Source organism: Ixodes scapularis, unplaced genomic scaffold (genome assembly GCF_016920785.2).
Source record: "Ixodes scapularis isolate PalLabHiFi unplaced genomic scaffold, ASM1692078v2 PGA_scaffold1__304_contigs__length_218370807, whole genome shotgun sequence".
In the NCBI taxonomy this organism is placed as follows: Eukaryota; Metazoa; Arthropoda; class Arachnida; order Ixodida; family Ixodidae; genus Ixodes; species Ixodes scapularis.
In genome coordinates, this window is record NW_024609846.1 from 41723883 (window position 1) to 41744794 (window position 20912).

The window sequence follows — 20912 nt, forward strand, 5'->3', positions numbered from 1 at the left end:
CACTGGCAGTGCGAGAGTGGTTTACCGTACAGACCCCTCTGCATGTTGTTCTTTATACCCGATTCACACGACGGACCGAACCTCAATTTTCGTCCGCGGACCGTGTACCCACGTGACTGTCACGTTACCCGATTCCTGCGATCGGCGCCTCGTCCACGGACGCACGGACTGATAAAGTCGAGCGGCTTTTAGAGCGCAGCTGGACCTTTACGCTAAATGCCATTTGAGGTGCCGTGTGGCACTGCTTAAATCATATTTACATTAAAGGTCCTTTGGCATAAAGGTCCTTTTAGGTGCCCGTCTGACAAGGGTATAAAAATAACTAAGCCTAAAGGCATGGTAGGCTGAAGGGCCCACCGTACTAAAGGTGAAACCTGATTCCCATGATGCGAGTTTCCTTGCGATTTCCCATTTCTCAAGCGGCAAAAAAAAGTGTAGCGGAATTCTTTGAGTCGCAACTGCAACGATGGAAGTGCTTCGCCCTTTGCGCCAAATTGTGCCACGGACCAAATTCTGATACATCTTGCGCCAAAGTGCCAGTTTTACTAAGAATTGCTCCATACGTGCATGAGCGGAGATGGACAAAGCAAAAAGGGAAAATATATATTATTGGTTGATCAATATTTAGAGAAGTAGGAGGAAAGAAAAATGGTACAAATGTATTTCAGATCGACTGTATACTCACAGTATAGTTTGTTTTAGGTAAAATTGCAACGCGAGAGAAGCTTCATCCCAACTAAGGTGTCGCGCTATGACTAATTTTTTTAGCAATTTGTTAGTACCCATTGTAAATTAAACCTTCACTGATTAAGCCTTATTTGTGAGAAAAAAAAAACGCGCCTTATTTTTTTTGGTGCCCCACCCATTTTTAATGAAGGCAAACAGTAATCTGCTCTAGTCCCAAAGGTAAACCCCCAGTCATTATCAATAATAAACTCATTTAGCGATGCGGTCACTTTTTAATGATCAAGTGATGTGCTAAGAGATGTTGGAGTCCGATCCAAAAGGATCAGCCACTGCTACAGACCATTGTTTTGAGTGCTACAGAACCTAGCTGCTACAAAAGATAAAATGCCTATTTCCATCACTGCAACTGCGAAATGACGAGCAAAATGAAACTATGCAAATCATGCGTCAGGACATTTTTCATTAGGTCTTGGGCAACTAAATTCCTCCCTAAAATCACAAAAGCTCCTCAGAATAAAATTGTGAAGGCGAACATTATCACCGCGACCCGCTTTGACATTGCACATCTGTTTGTAGAACAGTTGGCTCCTGGAAATCCGGATTATACTCAGCATGTGCAGCTTCTCGTGCCAACTGAAGTCTCCCGACTGCAACGTCCGCATGAGAGTCTTGAGTGAAAGTCTGAAAATGACTCAGTGACCCAGCGACCATCCTGAATTCCCGCTACGACCTTTGACCACGCTAAATTCCGCTACAGGCTGGCCTCGCTTCCTATCGTCCAGGCCCATTTTACCGTTATAATCCAACAGACATTCAGAGCGATGCTGACTCTGATGACAGTTCCGTTGATGGACAGATCAGTGCATAGAAATGAGCGCGGGGCAAAGGTGGTTATAACCACTGAAGATCAGTGGTTATAACTAGTGCACGACACTAAATAAGCTACGCTTTTTTTTTTTCAGAGTAACGACACTTGGCTATATTGTGGCTTAAAAATCATGGTTGTCAGTTATCTGAAGCTTTATCTAAAATCACACGAAACGCTTTCCCGTCCTCCCCAAATGTTTAAACAGTTCGCGACAAAGCAAAGCGATATTACATAAGCTTCCTAACACCGAATCTAATTCTGAGGAAGTCGCACTTTTTAATCATGACAATCGGCAGTTCCGTCCGCTCTGCACAAGCACCGAAAAGGCGCCCCCCCCCCCCCCCTGAAATGTATAACGTATACCCCTTCGTGGGCCCGCTTGCTCCCCTGCTCGGTTTTGCATGGGGCATGGAGCAAAGGGGGAGTGTCCAACTTATATGCTTTCGGGAAAAGTGCTTGTGGGGTAGAAAATGCTCATGCATAAATAAAATAGGCAATATTTCTTCATTCATGTTTATTTGATGGGGTACGGAACTAGATCTTAGATATATAGAGAACGGATTTTCGAAACATTTGTAGGGTGAAGGATGGCAATTTCAAGGCCAAGTATAACAAACTATCCTCACTAGTATACACAGTTCAATCAAACAAAGCGAACATAATAAAACGAACACATGGTTATAATATAAAACAATATCAGTGATTCGTTAATGAGTTCTAAAAACAACTGCACTGCAAGCAACGGGTGGCGCTGCGCTCACGCACACCTTGAGTACTAATCAAAATTGCGTGCTTTCGACTAGAAATTACTACGAATAAAAAAGTAAGTGCAACTAGTTATTTCAGAAAGCAATTTAGAGCCTCTCTTGATCATCTTATATATGCCAAGCGCCTGCACATTAAGATGCAGCCGCGTGCATTCACGATAAAGAATATCCAGGACGTCCTCAGCTTGCACTTCAATTTCGCGGCGAACATTCAAAAGCGCTAGACCGAGCAGTCGCTCATTTGAAGTGGATGCTCTCAGGTATGTTTTCAACCGTCGCAGGGAAGAGAACAAGCACTCAGCTCCCGCCGTTGTTATGCGCAGAGTCACTAGGATCTCGAAGAGACGATGGACGTTTGGGAATTGGCGGCGTGCGCGAACTACAGGGGGCGCTTCTGTATAGCTATCATAATCATCGTTTATGACGTCACGGGTAGGACAGACTGGGACAGACAGCGCAGTTCTTGGATCCATCGGATCGTCAGCTCGCTTCATGCGCTGTTGGGGTAACACGCGGCAAAGCCTGTTTCATGCGTTGCGCTTATTTGGTGAATTGATATTTGTAGTAGGACATTAAACCGCATGTGGCACGTGTAGTCGTGCCAACAAACACTTTTGGAGCTGAGGTGTCGAAGTGGTCGGATATTTGGTGTGCTGCTCTCTATACTATACAAAAAGCTGAAAAAGGGAAATAGAATATCCAGCGCTTTATCGCACTACAGCGTCTACCACGGCGAATAGGGTGTATTTTTTATTGTGATGTGGACTAAATAAAACTAAGAAAGTGAGATCTCATCAAATTGAGAAAAAAAAGAAAGCGAAATGGGAGAACCTCTCGCGTGTGTAGTGAACACTTCAGTGAAAGCAACTCTGTGTATCCTCTTGGTTCTAATGTGTTCAGTGAGTGTTGGTCTCTTATTAGTTCCGAGTTGATTATTTTTTTTTTATTTCGTAAATCAGTAAACGAATATTTTCTCAAAATAGCTGGCAGGAAGAAGTGGAGGCTGGCTTCCGGAGTCGTTTTGACTAAATCCCTGCTTATTCACTCGGCCGACCCGAAACGTGCGACACCCCCCTCGCGATCCAAGTAATCTAGTAAGTCGGTGACACTTCAGCGTCCTAGAAAATGAGGAATATACCTGCTATAAATTACTACCGTTTGTATGTTTAGTTTTTGCGAACCAAAATCTGCGTAATGCGTGATGCGTTCCTCAGCGAGCGATTGTAAATTTGTAAAAAATTCTTGGTAAAAATAGGATAAAAAAAAAAATGAATCAATCGCCCGAATGTACCGGGCCTTGGCCAACAAATTAAGAATTCATTAACATTTCTGCCTTTTTTTCAAGCAGAAGTCGCGATGTGAGAAGCTTCTTTGCCGCGTTTTCGATTCGGGACGAGCTAAGCGTCAGTTGCTGACGAGAATTTGCTCGGCAGCAACTGTCGAGTCATACTTGGATAGAAGCGTCGGTATCGGCAAGCTCAATGCAGCTAAAACAAGTGTGCGGCACTGTCCAACGCAACTGTGCGCACGTGCACAGCACTGAAAACACTACGTCAATTACTCTGATGAATGCAAAACCTTCTTGTAGAACGGCCTCCACAAATCCAAAAAAAAAACAAAAAAAAAAACAGGAGTTAGAGTGGTTTTGAATGGCCCTGACACACGCCGCGCAAGCTGTAATGTAATGCTCCAGGCTTATTTTTGCACATTTTAAAGCTTTTTTCTAATCAAAAAGCAACTTCGAGGCACTGTTATTTATTAGAAAGATCGCTCACACAAACGTTATACGCGTTTCTTTAATAAATAAACTGTTTTAATCTGCATAGTTGCATACTATTAACATAGCCACTCCGTGCTTTGACATGCGCGTCGTCTGCTCGCATCCTGCCAACTGCGTCACAGGAGCGCGCCCGCGAGGTGGAGCAACCAAAAACATCTCGTCCCTGCATCTCGTCGCCAAGAGTGCCTCCACAGAGGGCGACCACCTGCACCGCGGACTAGAGTTCCTGTATGTTTCACGTTTCTCCGTCTAGCATTTGGAAGCATATGAGCAGCTCACATAGGAGTTCAGGAACTGAAACCAGGCCTGAATAGAGCTCCAAAAACTCTTCAGCGCCGGAAGCTACCCCGCTTTCCTAGATCTTTGCAGGCAGAAGCGACGAAAGTAATTGCAACGTACGCCGGTGCTTTTTAAATCTCCCATCTTCATCAGGTAATTCATGAAGGGAAGGAACACGGAGCGCTTAAAATGCTCTTCCATGCTTCTAGCGGGAATGTTACAGCGGTGACGTTGTCGACTTGTTACTCGCAGCATCTGAATTCCAACTTCCGCTGTCTCGGCCATTTTAAGGGCGGCTTGGAATTTGGCTAGTGTTTGTGGGTGAACGTTTACTCTGATTTTTCAGCGTCGAATTTTTTCGTTGTTGCTGTTTAATGTTTTGTGACAGTATAGCTATTTTTTTGTTTTGTGTGGACGGCACGCGTTGGTAAGGCAGTGCTACCCCAAAACGCGAAGGCAGTTGTGTACTGTGAGGAAGCTTCTAAAGTTGGTGGGCCGCAACTACGACGACAGTAGAACAAATGAAGCCTGCTCCACTTTTAAAAAATAACAGTGCAGCTTCACCCGTTTTACCTTAACAGCGACTCCCTAATCTTTGCGTGAGCGTCCGTAGCGCCGAGTTCACCCTGCTGGCTAAGCCACTGCCCTAAGTGCAGCTCATTTAGTGGCTCTAGTTATAACCAACGTTCCTTTGATTTATCAGTTGACAAGCACCACGAAAGAACGGCGTTCGAAAATGGTTCTTTGTTGCCTATCCGGGAGCAGGTGCACACGGATAGCATTCCTATCGCCACCGGCGTCAACGCATCCATGGAGAATGAAGGTCCGCGTTTAAGTCGAGGTTATTTTGCAACAAACATGTAATATGCAAGTGCATGTAATAGCGTTAAAAAACTTGAGCATACCTCTTATTCTTTTTTGTTTTTGTTTTGTACTATCGGCCTCAAATGAAATGCAAACAGCGGAGCGCGTGGCCGTCGGTACATGCTGAGGTCGTTTGAGGTCGATAGTACCGAAATTGATTTTTAGCCCATACCCCGAAAAGTCACATGGGTTCTACGTTGTCCCCGCTGCAAATAAATAAAAAAAAAAAAAAGAACATAGTCAGTGCAGTACCACTGCTAGCCTGGAGTGTTTAGCGTGCATGCCTCAGAAGCGATTACAAAACCGCAAAGGTACGATGCTCGCCCAGATCGAAACGGGCGGCACGATGCATCTTTCTTTCCACTTCATAAAATGCGGACATATTAAAACCGGTGACATTTCAATTTTAAATGGAGAACACTAGACACAATCAGTGGGCTAAACAAGTAATGCGTTAAATTAGATAATTTCCAAAGTTAGTTTATCAGCAGCCTGACCCCTAAAACGCGGGAAAACATTTTAATTTCCACCTTTAATGCCGTGCTGCAACTGCGGATACGCAGAGCGCGAGAAGCTAAGCCAGTGTCTAAAATAGTCCCCCCGTGATCACGTGTCGTCAGCATCATGCGCTAGAAAGAGTGGTATTGGAGCCACTAAATCAGCTACGCTTAGAGCATCGGCGCTCTCTTCCCCGATATTAATGTGGGCGCCGCCATCTTGGTGCTTCTGCAGAGCAGACGCAACTGCCGATCCTCATGATTCAAAAGTCCGACTTCCTCAGCGTTTGATTCGGCGTTAGGAAGCTTATGTAATATCGCTTGCTCTGTCGCGAAATGTTGAAACATTTGTAAAGGACGGAAAAACGTTCCCTGTGATTTAAGATATAGCTTCAATAACTGGCAACTATGATTTGAAGCCACAAGATGGGTAAGTGTCGCTACCTTGAAGGGTAGCTTATTTAATGGCACTAAGTGGCACCATATATAGAGTCACCTAATAAGCTACATGCTAAATACACTGCTCCGTGATTAGGCCCTGAGTGCCGCCATTTCGGCGCCTATAGTGCAGAGCGGGGCGCAATTGGCGATCGTTACGATTCGAACATGCGATTGCCTGGGGTGTAGCTACGCTGTCAGGATGTTCGGGCCATATTGTTTTGATTTGTCACGGACTGTCTCAACACTTTCGGAGAGAGAAAAAACGTTTTCTGCGATTTCAAATAAGGCTTTCGGGCGACTGACAACAATCGTTTCAACCACCCGAATGGTGCGAAGCGCACTATCCACCGACGCACCGTTTACAAACAATCCGCGTTTGCTCACACCGGGCGTGGACCCTGCACTTCCGCAGAAACCACATTCGCGTGAGGCGAAGCTTCCACGCATGCGCAGTGTCGACACCAGCGCCATCGCAGTGGAGTGACGTCATAGAGCAAAGACGACGAGCGCCTTGACGGTGCACTTTTGGTGTGAAACGGAGTAGTAGCGCCAACCGAAGAGAAAGGGCATCGAGGCACCCCGAATAATAAAACAAAATAACTTTTTTGTTTTGCGGTGTTGTACGACATGTGAAGCCGCACGGCGAGGACATCCGGCTGGCTCCATATTAAAGGTCCGAAATCCTTATTAATAAAGACGTCCGAGTAGCGGGCGGAGCGGGCTCATCTCTTCATATTTCTTCTCGCTCCTCGAACTCGCTACCAACTAGCAATAAACAAGTGTCGTCACAAAGAACAAAAACAAAAACAAAAAACTGAGTGCCAAAAACAGACTGACAAAAAAAACAAGAAAAAAAAAACTCAAGATTAAAAAAAAAAAAGAAAACAAGGAGCGACGTGAGGAAGTAAACGGCGCGTTAATAAACTGCCGCCGTAAACGCCGGTCCTTTTGTCACTCGGATGGGTTTTCCGGGATTTAATATCCGGCCGCAAGAAGAAAAAACGGAGCACCGTGATTGGTTGGCGTGGATGCGGCCGCTACCGCCGCTGTCTGGAGCAACCGGGAACTATAAACGTCCCTGCCATCTGTTGCACCAACGGTCGTTCGTTCGAAGGGCGGCATCGGCGTTTATTTATGTTTTGGTTTCTTTCACTATTTGCATAGCGGACATTTCTTTGTCCTGTCTCGTACATATATTTGTATATGTGCTTGCACGCGTGTGCGTGTGTGTATGCATGTGAGCGTGCACGTGTGCGTGTATGGCTGTGTGTAGTTACATGCAGAAGTGTCTTTGTCCACGTATGCGTGCGTTTGGATGGGTGTGTCCGTGTATGGTGTGTGTGCATGTATTCTGTAGGAGCGTGTTTGTTAGTCTATGCGTGCGTCTTTTGAATTTCTTTATTTATCAATACTGTCTGTCCTCTTTGAAGGCGGTGGTCTGGCAGCACTGTGCGTGCGGCCATCTTGGTAGAGTCTTGAAAGTTTCTTGAGATTCGGTTTCTCAGCATTTCCATGGCCGCTAATTGTGATTCAGAAACTTTATTATTTACTTACCCAACGTGGGACAAAGGTTGTTAACACCGCAGCTTGGGCTAGTTGGTTTTCCATATTTTTGTACTTCACAGCGAAAAAAAAAAAATTGGGTTGTGTGTGTGTTTATACAGCCTAGAACTTGGTCTGCCTCACAGGGGCGACGAGTCTCCCAGCTGTAGATGAGAAATTTAGCCAGTGCGGTACAACCGCTAGCCTGGGGTCTTTAACGTGCATCACGCAGTAGTGATACACGACCGCACGCCGGTACGATGCTCATCCAGATCGAAACGGGCAGGGGTGGGGCTCGAACCCAGGATCCCTGGGTTCTGCAGCGCGAGCTTTCGCTCCACGTGCTCCGAGCTGGTGTGCGCTAGACCACTCGGCCACCGATCCCCCCCTACTTCACAGCGGATAAACGCGCTGTGTGTATGTTTTTGTGTCTGTGATTGAGTGAGCGCCTGCTATTGTGAGTCGTTCATGCGCTGTAAGTACAAAAATGTGGACAAAGGGCTAGGCCATATGTCTTTCATCTCTGAGGACCCTTTCAATTCTTTTTTCGATGCAAAGACGCATGAAGTCGTACTGTTTAGCTGCAGACGCCAAAACATGCGACTCAAGTTAAAAAAAAAAAATTTCAGTTGGTGCAAATTTAGGTGCAAAGAGACTGAATTGGTTTCAGATAACATCGACCTCGATAGATGTTGTGCTGGTTAAGAAAGATTTGTTCAACCCCGGCACAATAACTGCATTGATTTTCCTGAAACTACCCCCGAAATTTCTTTGCACTCAACAAAATTTTCACCTCGGCTGCAACAAAAAAAAAAAAAAAAAAAAGAGAGAAAAAAAGAGCCGTGAAATGAAGTTGGCATCGCTCGTGTTGCGCCACTCGAAGTCTGCATCAACACTTTTTGCCGCCGCCGCCATCGAAGTTTTAGTCACTGTGATGAATCTAAGCAAGTGATGTAACCGGAAGTGGCGTTCCACAAGAAAGACAGCAATATCCCGTCTCTGTGAGTGTTGAGCAATCAGACACTCATCCATGTCTGTTTTGTCTTCTATTCTACATAGCCGCGCTTCTAATTCAAATATATTTTTATCAACTAACTAACGCCAGATCAAGTGTAAGAAATGGCTGCTAAGCAGTATGGTTGTTTTCTGACTGTCCAAAGTTATTATTTTTTTAGAGCGTAGCTTTTAAGCGTTCGTTTCCGGGTTGAGCGGCGTCGGCGTCGGCGTAACCTCGCGTTCCATTATGTGATGTTTCCCGTAATGACGTCACACGAGACGGGACGTGTGACGTCACGAGTGTAAAATTTTCTCGCTAAGTAGCGGGAAAAATTGTGCTAAATTTGGCGGGAATTTTTTTTTCTGCTAGATTTAGCGGTGAAATTTTTCTGCTAAATTTAGCGGGGAGATTTCCCCGCCATATTTAGCAGAGAAACTTTTCCACTAAATTTAGTGGAGAAATCTTTCCGCTTAATTTAGCGGGAAATTGAGCAAAAATTTCCCGCTTAATGGAAGGAGAGGAGGAGAAGGGGAGGAGGGTATGCCCTTTCCTCCTCCTCCTCAAGAGGTGCGCTCTAATTCGGCATTACAGCGAATTGTGAACGTCTTTCAGGGGGATCGGTGGCCGGGGAGGAGGAAGAAGAAGCCGTTCAGAACGGCAGCAAGGAATATGATGTCTGGTGGAAACACCGTATCGGCCACTGGCCGAGTTAACCCCGTATCGTCTGACAACAGTACAACCGACTACAAGGTAATCGTTCCCCGTTTTCCAACAGGCAACCTGATTTTAAACTCCGTATTCCTGCATGCAGACATAAGCGCTAGGCCTTACTCAGCGCCAGACTTTCGCGACGCCCTCAGAGACGTAATAGATCTCCAAGATGTAAAGGCAACCGGACAATACCAAATGAGTCACATTTGGATGGTCACCTGCACAAACGCGCTCGCGAAAGCGAAGCAGTGTCAACAAAGAGAACTTCTCGTGAAAGGACGAAAATGTCTGGTTATAGACCCAGACACTCGCGACATCAAGATAAAAATAATTTGGCTGCCAGACCATCTTGAAGACCGACGCGTCGCTGAGGCCCTGCAGGCCTACGGAACCGTGCGGAGCATGAGCCGGGAGAAATGGAGATGCCCCGGCATGGAACATATGGACACTTTAAACAGAGAAGTGAACATCACACTTCACGACGACATCACGATTGAGAAGGTGCCACATCTCCTGAAGATTTTTGGATGCCAGTGCCTCCTACTCGTGCCAGGCCGCCCACCTCTATGCCTCAGGTGTAACAGAGTGGGGCATGTTCGCCGCCAGTGCAAGACCCCCCGCTGCTTTAAATGTGGACGGTACGGACACACGACTGATACTTGCGTCACAACGTATGCAAGTAAGCTCCTTGGACCAAGAACCCAGGAGGCCGAAGAACAGAGCGAGCTGCTTATGGATGTCACGGAGGTCCTTGACGCATCGGGGCACACACCACCGGCATCAACGATCGAAAAGTTCGTGGAGCAGGAGCACCCAAGAGCAGCACCTGCCATCAAGGAATGCAAGGATGACCCTGGGGGCCCCTCGGAGCTACCTCCGCCTGACGAGGACGGCGCGTCATCCTCATCATCAGAGTCAACGATTGTCGGCGAAGTGGATACAGAGTGTGACGAAGAGCATGACGAGGTAGACGTGGAACCCACCACCATCGTACCTGCCTCTGAGACATCGAGACCATCCGATGAACCAGAAGGAACCTCAATGCCCCTCCCGACCAAAAGTTCCTCTGCCGACGAGCTCCCTTCCAAGAGGTCCAAGAAAGACCGCCAGCCGGCAGGGGTGCGGCACAAGCCATACTCCAAGCTACTGGGGAACCTCAAGGGTACACAGAACAACACCTAAAATATCCCGATGTATCCCGCCCTTCCATTACATATTCTAACGCTAAATGTAAGAGGTTTAGGGTCTAGAAGGAAGCAGTTTCAGCTGTTGCGTCTTTTCGAAAAAGAGAAAGTGGACGTTGCGGCAATACAGGAGACAAAATTATCTACAGATGAAGGCATCGCGGGCGCATTAGAACCCTTTCTTAAGGATTACGAAATCTGCGTTAGCCAAGCCAAAGGAGTCTCCGCCGGATGTTTTCTTTTTTTTCGTAAACAGCTTGAGTTATCATCAGTTTCCATTCTAAATGACCTGGAAGGGCGGCTTATTTCCTGCGACATTTGTTTTAGGCAGATAAATTGGCGCTTTATCTGCCTGTATGCTCCAAATACCCCTAGAGAAAGAACATCATTCTATGAACTAGTTTCGCCGCTTTTCGACACAAATAGAACAACAGTTGCGATGGGAGATTTTAACTGCGTTTGCAGTGCAGACGACCGATCGGTGTCACAAACTAGGTATGACGGAAGTGCCGCCGCTCTACGGAGCACGCTTCAAGACCATAACCTTGTTGATGTAGCTTATAAAAAAGGTGAATCGATACGCTACACCCATTTCCAAGGAATATCTCACGCACGATTAGACAGAATATATGTCTCAGGTGATATAATCAACTCAATGAGCAATTACCAAGTCAAACTAGTTTTCTTTTCTGATCACTGCCTGGTATCAGTCTGCTTTGGGCCGCGCAGACTCCGAGGTGTTCATCAGCAGTGGGAACACTGGAAGCTCAACCTGAGGCTTCTAAGTGATGAGCAATTTTCAACTAACATCTCCTTACTTTTGTCGAATACATTGCAAAACATTGACATGCACATCTTTGCAAAATGGGATAGTTTCAAACAAGAAGCAAAAAACATCGCAATCGAACGCGCTACAATTGCCTCATATATAAACAAACAACAGCAGCGCGACCTTTTTAAAAATTTAGTAACCCTTCACGAGCTTGAATGCTTAAACCCAGGCGCGTACAGCGACGATGTTAACATAATACGAGCCCAGCTTCAAAAGTATGAAACCGAAAGGTACCGCGGAGCGTTTATTCGCTCGCGGAAGAAACGCTTTCTCCTCGGCGAACAACCTACCAAAAGATCTTTGGATGACGAAAGACGTAACGCGCTGTCAAAAGAAATAGTAGAAATTAACAAAGATGGTTTGATACTCACCGACGCAACTGAAATAGTCAAATCTTTTCACCACTTCTATACAAATATATTTGGAACAGTAATACCCACAAAAGACAAGACTGAGATCGAACAGCTACTAACAGAGATGCCAAAACTTGACGAGGAAGATCGCATTTTAATTGAAGGCCCCATAACATTAAACGAAATTAAGGCCGCCATTAAATCTCTCCCAAATGGGAAAACACCAGGACCCGACGGACTAAGCGGTGAATTTTACAAAAAGTTCCAAGACGTTATATCTCCTGTTTTACTCGCTATATTTGAAGAATCCTACATTCAGAAAACTCTTCCCCCTTCATTTTACCGTGGCCACACGGTATTGCTGCCAAAAACAAAAGATCCTGGAATGCTTAAAAAGATGGAAAACTATAGACCAATATCACTCTGCAACGTCGATTATAAGATCTACGCTAAAGTTCTCAATGAAAGACTTCAGTGCGTAATAGAAAAGCTGGTAGGTGAGCACCAAACTTGTGGCATACGGGGCAGATCTATTCAAACGAACGTACATGTTGCCCGTTCCGTCCTAGAGTCTGTGTCAGACAGTAATGGCCAGGTTGCACTTGTACAAATAGACCTTACAAAAGCCTTTGACCGCGTGAGTCATTCATTTCTATTTGCCCTTCTTGAGCACGTAAACCTGGGAGAGACGCTTTTGGAAGGTATTCGACTTTGCTACATGCATAGTTCGACAAGACTGAAAATCAATAACACACTTTCTGATGAAATTAAGATCAAATCTTCCGTAAGGCAGGGCTGCCCTCTATCTCCCCTCCTCTTTGCATTGTATTTAGAGCCCTTATGCCTCAGCATCCTGAAAATAGAATGTATTCGTGGGTACACTGTGGAAAATGTTGAGGTAAAAGTCCTCGCATACGCAGACGATGTTGGATTTTTTTGCGTTGACAAGAAGAGTGTCGAGAAAGCGCTTGATCAAACAGCGCGTTACTGCGCAGTCACTGGGGCTTCAGTGAATCCATCCAAATGCAACGGATTCTGGTGCGGTTCCTGGGCCACAAAACCTCGTTTTTTTGCAGGGATAGAGTGGAATCAGAGTCCGATCACATATCTTGAAGTACCGCTCTCACAAATTCGTAGTAGCTCGACGTACTGGTCCACCCTTGCGACCACACTGAAAAGGAAGGCTGATGCGTGGAAGGGTAGAGATATTTCCATCTTTACTAGAGCAAGTGTCTGTAATATATTCCTCGCTTCAAAGCTTATGTACGTTCTTCAAGTGCTTCATTGCGCTCGAACAGACATCCAAAAATTCCATAGAATATTCGCCACTTTGATATGGTGCTCAACGTGGGAACGTGTTAAAAGGGACAACCTATTCCTCCCTCTCGAATCCGGTGGTTTAGGACTGTGTCACATATTTGTCCGCCAGTTAGTGTCAAGATTCTTTTTCTTTAAAAATGCCAATCACGAGTTCCTTAGAGTCATACTCCAATCACGCCTTGCTGAGAGTTATCTTGTTGTTTCAACGGGCGAAACGTCGAAAAATAGGCCCTGGGGATTTTCAAAGGAAGTTGTCGATACCTTAAATTTCCTGAAAACACGGTTTTCATTGGAATATTTGTTTAGCGTGTCCAGGAAGACACTGTCAAGGAATATTACGGAAAGGTTGTTTTCACTACCACTCTATCGTACCCGTTTCACGCTAGAACCCATCAATGATGTTCTCAAAAGAGTCCAGAAAATGGGCGTGCCTCCCTCAACCAAGACGTTCTTCTTCAAATTGCATACATCAACCCTACCAGTAAAAACTTACCTCTAGGAAAAAGGAATATTTGTACCGTGGACTGTTAATTGCAGACTCTGTAACAAGCCAGAGACCATAGAGCACTGTTTTTTTTATTGCAACGACGCGTTTTTGTTTTGGGATGTTCTACAACGCACGCTAAAGAAAGATCTAATTCTTAATGACTACAGTCTCCGCTTCCTCCCGTTCGCTGAGAACGAAACCGTCCCGTACGACATGTTCGCTCTGTTGGGACTTCATAGTCTATGGAAATGTCGGATGATCGACAGACACGCAGAGAAACCCCGTACGACAAAATCTCTTTTTCTAGAACTGGTAGCGCAAGTGAGGAGCGTATACGCTTCACCTCACAGCCAACCAGAGTGGTTTGCCCTGTTCGATGCATGTCTGGGTCTCCCAGATTTCTGAATGCTCTATTGACGATATATCCTTCTGTGACCATTGTGTTACACTCGTCGACGCAATTTCTGTCTCAATTTATCACATCCACTGGCCACATGTATAAGATGCCATATATAAGGTGTGTGTGTGACATTGGTATGTAAATAAGGTGTGAAAATGAATGTCCTATAACTGTATATACGCATAAGTATCAACATGTTATGTCACTTGTAAAAATTTCCATGCATTAAAGAAAAAAAAAAAAAAAGGGATCGGTGGCCGAGTGGGCTAAAGCGCACACCCAGCTCGACGCGCGTGGAGCGAAAGCTCGCGCTGCAGAACCCAGGGATCCTGGGTTCGAGCCCCACCCCTGCCCGTTTCGATCTGGATGAGCATCGTACCGGCGTGCGGTCGTGTGTCACTACTGCGTGGTGCACGTTATAGACCCCAGGCGAGCGGTTGTACCGCACTGGCTAAATTGCTCATCTACAGTGGGTAGCAATGTCGCCATGTTCTGGCAGACCAAACTCCTGCTGTATAAACAACTAACGACTAATTTGTTTGTTTGTTTGAACGTCTTGCATTTTTTTTTTTTTTAATATGACACTCAAATGTAGGACTTTGTGGTGTTTTCAACTTTTGTTGTTCACTGTTAACCATACGCATCTTGAATCATGGTTAGCGGCGTAGATGATTAAAACTGGCATCTTTTTGCCTCGCTTCACATCCTTGGTCTCGTCCGCATACATTGAGCTGCTTTCGCATCAAGGAAAACGCAAACTAACACTACAGTCTGCATAAAAAAAAAGGCCATTTAGAAACAAGTTTGATAAAACTTCGTGAGAAGATTAGGGCCCAGTTATATAACTGTGAATGGGCCCACGCCGTGCGATTACGTTCGCGTGTTGCTTGGCGTTGTCACCGATTGTTTTTGTCAAGAACTGTGTGTAAAGTAACAAACAAAAATAAGAAGAAAAAAAAATGTGAATCCTGTTCACATTGGTATTCATGTCGCGCACGAATCGAAGGTTTATCGCTGCATCCGCAGCAGAACGCTGCTACACGCCAGCATTGTACGCCTCGCACGAAGGGCGTCGCTTGTTTACATAGGCTCTTTGCCGGTCGGATCATCGGTTTCGTTTTCTCGCCGCTAGCAATATGGCGGACATAGTTCTCAGCGCGCGCTACATTTCGCATATCGTCCAACTTACGACAAATATAATAATGTAGAAAAATGCAGAAGTTATTACTTCTACCGTGTGTACGTGCGGAGATTGCAAAATTACTTTCAAGAATAATTAAATTACATAACCCATTAAGGCGCGTTCACACACTAGCGCTCGATTACGACTCACCGAGACAGGATCGGTGTTTTGAGCCCCCTGTAACGGCTCACAGACACTGCATTGCTGCGTAGCCGGTCGTAGGTCATCGCAAAAGTCTTAAAGAACGGTCCCGGCTCAGTCGGTCGTAGCGAAAAGCAAGTGTGTGAACGGGTCTTTACTTTCCTCAGAAATACGCAAAGTAAATAAATTACATGACCAATGACCGCAGACTAAAATTAATTAGAATACAATTACTTTTCAAAAATAAGGTAATTACTTCGAAATTATTTTTAATTATTTTAGGCAGTAATTCGTGCCCGTGAAGACGGAAGTGTGAAAGGAAGTACTCCGGCAATTTTTTGAGCTCCCAACTAACCGTATTTGCCGAATCACCGGCCCCTACCCTTTCCGGCATGCTATTTTAGTATCGCGAAATTCAGAGTAGTTGTTGTAAAATCGGCAAGGTGAAAATGATGCAAGAACCAACATTCAAATATGTCCGCGCTTTTCAGTCCCGTGACGTCGCAGGTGGAGCGGGCATTCTAAAAATGGGCTATGCCGAGCATTTGTTTTATGCTACTACGCAGGTGCTGGAGCGAGCTGGAGCTCCACCCCCCCCCCCCCCCCCCCCTGCACCCCCCTTGTGACGCCAGTGTCAGGAGTACGGTGGAACGCCATCTAGACGCTGTGCTTCAAAACGTACTTACTGTAAAGAATCGCGTCGAACGACGGGAGGCGAGTCGTGGACCGTGGTGAGTGAGGGGGGTACTGCTCGTGCAAGAGCAGCGTCTATGATAAGGTGGTTATAAGTACTATACCCTATTTCACCTTAAGATGTACCGCGGGAAAGGCTACGAGCGCTAGCTCCTTCCTCTGGGGCAGATCTCGGCGGCACAAGCTCTCGTGCACTAAGGGCAGCTGCCAACGCTATGATCTCGCGCTTCTAGCTTTCGTTGCGGTACAGCGTAAGGTGAAATGGAGTATAGGGGGCATTCACTGGACGCCATATTTGAGGGCGATGTTTGGGGCGCATGCTCAGAACGAGCTTACATTAGTAGCTTGCTAAGACCGGCAATCTTGATGGTGTGGAATGCAGGTTGCAAAAGAACTGTGGAAGCTCGCCGACAGCACGCGCTCAGCATCCACGCACACAGATATGGCCGCCAGTGAATACACCCTATGAGGGGCACGTTGCAATACTGGTGAAGCCTAGTCATAAGAAGTTTAAACGATATTGTGCTCAACGTGACCGCAGAACTCTCTGGCGATTGGTGCGCGTGACATGTCACGTGCGAGATGGATGATTGATTGTAGAAGGATTCCTTGCAGGCTTGCGCGCGCTCCGTCCGGTAGTTTTTATCCGATCGAAGGCTAGACGAAGGCTAACTACGGTCACGTGATGTGGTCGTGTTGGGCCAAGAAGGATAGAAGGGTAGGAGAGGGCATGACGCCAGCCGCGTAGCCTCCACAAGCCATGCTCTCTTGACCGCCTCGCCTCTTTCTCATTTTTCTCTTTACTCTCCTCACTTATCAGGTCAACGTGACCACATTACGTGACCTTCGTCTAGCTAAGGGGTACTAGAACACACCACAGTCTAGCCTTCGATCTGATAAAACCTACCGGACGGAGCGTGCGCAAGCCTGCAAAAAATCCTTCTACAATCAACCATCCATCTCACACGTGACATGTCACGCGCACCAATTGCCAGAGAGATCTACGGTCACGTTGGCCACAACATCGTTTAAACTTTTTATGACTAGGCTTCACCAATATTGCAAGGTGCCCCCTCCTATAGTCCGTTTCACCTTATGCTGTACCGCAGCGAAGGCTAGAAGCGCGAGCTCATATAGCGTTGGGAGCTACTCTTACCACACGAGAGCTTGTGCCGCCGAGATGTGCCCTAGAGCAAGGAGCTCGCGCTTGTAGCCTTTCCTGTGGTACATCATAAGGTGAAACAGAGTATAGTACTTCTAACCTCCTTGTGTTGGGCTGATAAGTGAGGAGAGTAAGGTGGAAAATGAGAAAGAGGCGAGGTGTCAAGGGAGCACGGCTTGTGGAGCCTAGGGTATGGTCCTATAGGTGCCTACATGTTTCCGCCGTGGAGCCCAAACTGTGGTGGACCCTACCAACACAGACCACGCGGCTGACGTCATGCCCTCTCCTACCCTTCTATTCTCCTTCGTCTATGAGCAGTTTCGTAACAGAAGCTCAAGTGCCTCACCGGAGTTCATTTGCAAGAGAGGGCAAAGAATTAGGCATATATTTTCAGTTTGAAACCGATTTACATCAACAAATATAAAGCTAACGCACAAAGGACAAGGACCAGGGACGGGCCAGGCTTTCCACAGTTGGGAGGCAGTGGGGGGCACACAGCATTTTGAGGGAGGCATGGGCTTTCGAAACATTATTAAATATCAGGAAAGCGATGATAATTGAATGCAAGGCAGTGGCTCCCGTTCAGTTATTGAGTTGAGCTTTCGAGTACAGACGTGGTCGCTCCCAGCGGGCACGACGGTTGAAGATTCCATATCCCATTATGGAAGGCAGGCTCCGGTAGTTGGGCGGTTTCACAACAGACAAGACAAAAACACAGGGTCTCCTATGTTATCCCTAAGACGACTTGAGGGCGAAGGCCCAAGTGACAATGCGTTAAATACAGACACATGATTTACTTAATGATTCCTCTTAATTCCCTTTGTCATCCTTCTTAATTTCATTGCCTCTAATTTGCCCGAGTGGTCAAGTAAACGTGATAGCGAACCTCCGAAGACAGCGCACTCTCTGACGACGCACTTTTGGCGCCGTTTTATTGGTCCCGGTGATAGCGAACCTCCGAAGACAGCGCGCTGTCTGACGACATACTTTTGGCGTATTTTAGGACATTTCGCGTCGCCAATGTTTTCTCAAGGTCGACTGAAGGATGGGGCATATAAGGCTTTGGCCTTAAAGCCCTGCTGGAAATGGGCGATGTGAAATGAGGCCAAAATTCACATTGAACCAATGTGCAACTGTAGGTCCAGACACATTGAGCAATATGCATTTATGAAACAAAAACCTATGTGCACCAATTGGTAATCCTTTAGGGAATTCACATTGGGCTGAATTGGTAATCCTTTAGGGAATTCACATTGGGCTGATTGCATTTATGAAACAAAAACCAATGAGCAGCAATTGGCAACAGGTACCCCAGTGCACATTGCATTGAGGGTATTTATGGGGCAAAAACCAATGAGCAGCAATTGGCAACAGGTGCTCCTGTGCACATTGGGTTGATGGCATTTATGGGGCAAAAACTAATGAGCGGCTATTGGCAACAGGCCCCCCTGTGCACATTGGATTGATGGTATTTATGGGGCGAAAACCAATAAGCGGCAATTGACGACAGGCACCCCTGTGCACATTGGGTTGATGGCGTTTAGGGGGCAAAAACCAATGAGCGGTAATTGACAACAGGTGCCCCGGTGCACATTGGTTTGATGGTACCCAGTCAACCAGCAACCGTCTATTAAACATCCGAGAGATGTGTTGTTCGGACATTTAAAGGGATACTGAACCAAGGATTTAAGTGTCCATAATAAGTGGCGCACGTTCTTTCCACGAGCCAGCAGCCGCAGGTGTGCGCGAGCACACGCAACAAAAATGACGTCACAGACCTCCATTCGTTAAGATGAGAGTGAAATGTATGGGCTTCGGGCCGAAGGAGAATAAAGAGAAGTTTTTCATCTACACAGTGCTGTCTGGTGTAAAAGGTAAGCGATTAATTGGTCAAACAAGCATTTAGCTTTCACTTGCAAAGATGAAAAGCCTGTCTTTATTCCCCTTTCGCCCGAAGCCCATACATTTCACTGTCCTCTTAGGCGCGAATGGAGGTCTTTGACGTCATTTTTGTTGCGTGTGCTCGCGCACACCGGCGGCTGCTGGCTCGGGGAAAGAACGTGCGCCACTTATTATCGACACCAAATTCTTTGGTTCAGTATCCCTTTAACATATCCAGTGGATATCTGCTACGATTCATCCAACATTGAAAGTGTCTACTGTGCAGTGCAAAGTGGTTCCCCAGAAAACGTACCACTAACGCAATCTAGTTGATGCAGCTGGACATTCAGGACCATTGTAGGATGTTCAGCCTGATCCTGTGGATGTACCATGTACATACCTCAGAAATATTACCTTTCCTGGTATAGGGACCAGCCCTATGGCAGGAGGGCAAGGAAGTGCCTAAGCAGCCTTCATTTTATGCTAGCATATAGCGTGTAAACTGTCCTACAGAAAAATTTAAACGGATAAGAGTCCAATTCTTTACAAAACAAGAGCTCAGAGGGCAGATTTGCTGTATGGCCCGTGCATGCTCTCAATGTATACCCAAATGGCGCATTACAGATGTATAATGTAGCAATCAGGCCCGCAGCAGACATTCTTTATATTGAAGTTTATTTTTCACCATCAAGCTCAGAAGCTTTACCACAGGATCAATGCAGACGACACTGACAAGGAAGGCGACACTACTGATGCTGACTCGTTCTAGTGAGGTGGACCTCGCCACATGCGAGAGAACTGAAATACTGGACACAAACATTGTCATAAGCTATGACGAACGGCCCCGAGGAATTGACTACTGAAGTCTAAGGCTTCAGTAGTCATATGCTCTAGTGACGAGGACACCAGAATTCCATGAGAGCTGTAGCACCGACTGCATGGCGAAAGATGCCGCTGCAGTCTTGCAGCGAAACTTTGAACGTGAGTAGCACACTAAATTCCTGCCCAGCCTGTCAGGCATGCACATCCGTTCTGTAGAAAAAGCTGCAGTGCCAAACAAATCGCCATTAACTCTTTATTGTTACTGTTAGACAGACGAGCAGTGCTTGATGCTTTTAAAATAAAGTATAATTTTTGAACAATGCTGCATAGACAGCATGAGGTTTTCAAAATAAAGTATACTTACTGAACAATGCAGGATACTTTGCTTAAAAAAAATGTCTGATAAACATAATAAAAAGCTCAGCGCATTCAAGGCCCACTTAAGGCAGTTCACATCTCTCTCTCCTGTGGTGCAGAATGTTCCTGAAAAGCAACGAAAAAATGTTACGTTAAAGATATGTGAGCAGTGGTTTACCATTCTTTGAAACAAAACTAATAAAACAGTGAAGTTCAAAGTTAAGTGACTCAAATATGCAAGAATTAGAACTGATGTAAATAAATCAAAAGTATTTTATGCCTTGTTTTTAAAGCACATTCATGCTGGATGTGTGTACTGTATTGCCAACTTTTGTTTGTTAGATTTACATCAAATATCAGTGTTCTTAAAATTCGTTGTCTATGCATTCTTTTTAATCCATAATAAGGTACTATTACATAATGAAAACTTTCCTCTTAGAGAAACACTCCAAAGAAATTTTTTTTATTTAAAATTATTCAATACTGTTCACACCTGTAGTATTTCCTCTCAAATTAAACCAAAAAAGGTGTCACTGGCTTTAATATTTAAAGCATTCAAATACTCTTATATAGAAATTATGCTTTGAAGAAATTGCACACCATACTTACTGTTCTAGAAAAGTTTGATTTTTGTGCTAACATCAGCTTAATAAGACCAGCTTAC

At 45.6% G+C, this 20912-nt stretch overlaps 1 protein-coding gene across 1 annotated transcript; it reads left to right on the forward strand.

The window, feature by feature from the left end:
• Positions 1 to 9391: 9391 nt before the first annotated feature.
• LOC121046459 lies at positions 9392 to 10615 on the forward strand. The gene has a single exon (XM_040500703.1). The coding sequence runs from the start codon at positions 9392 to 9394 to the stop codon at positions 10613 to 10615; it is 1224 nt and encodes a 407-aa protein (XP_040356637.1).
• The last annotated feature ends 10297 nt before the right edge of the window (positions 10616 to 20912 follow it).

Bases quoted from the DNA above. Each gene is read 5' to 3' on its own strand.
- LOC121046459 (XM_040500703.1), top strand. From the start codon at position 9,392: ATGATGTCTGGTGGAAACACCGTATCGGCCACTGGCCGAGTTAACCCC.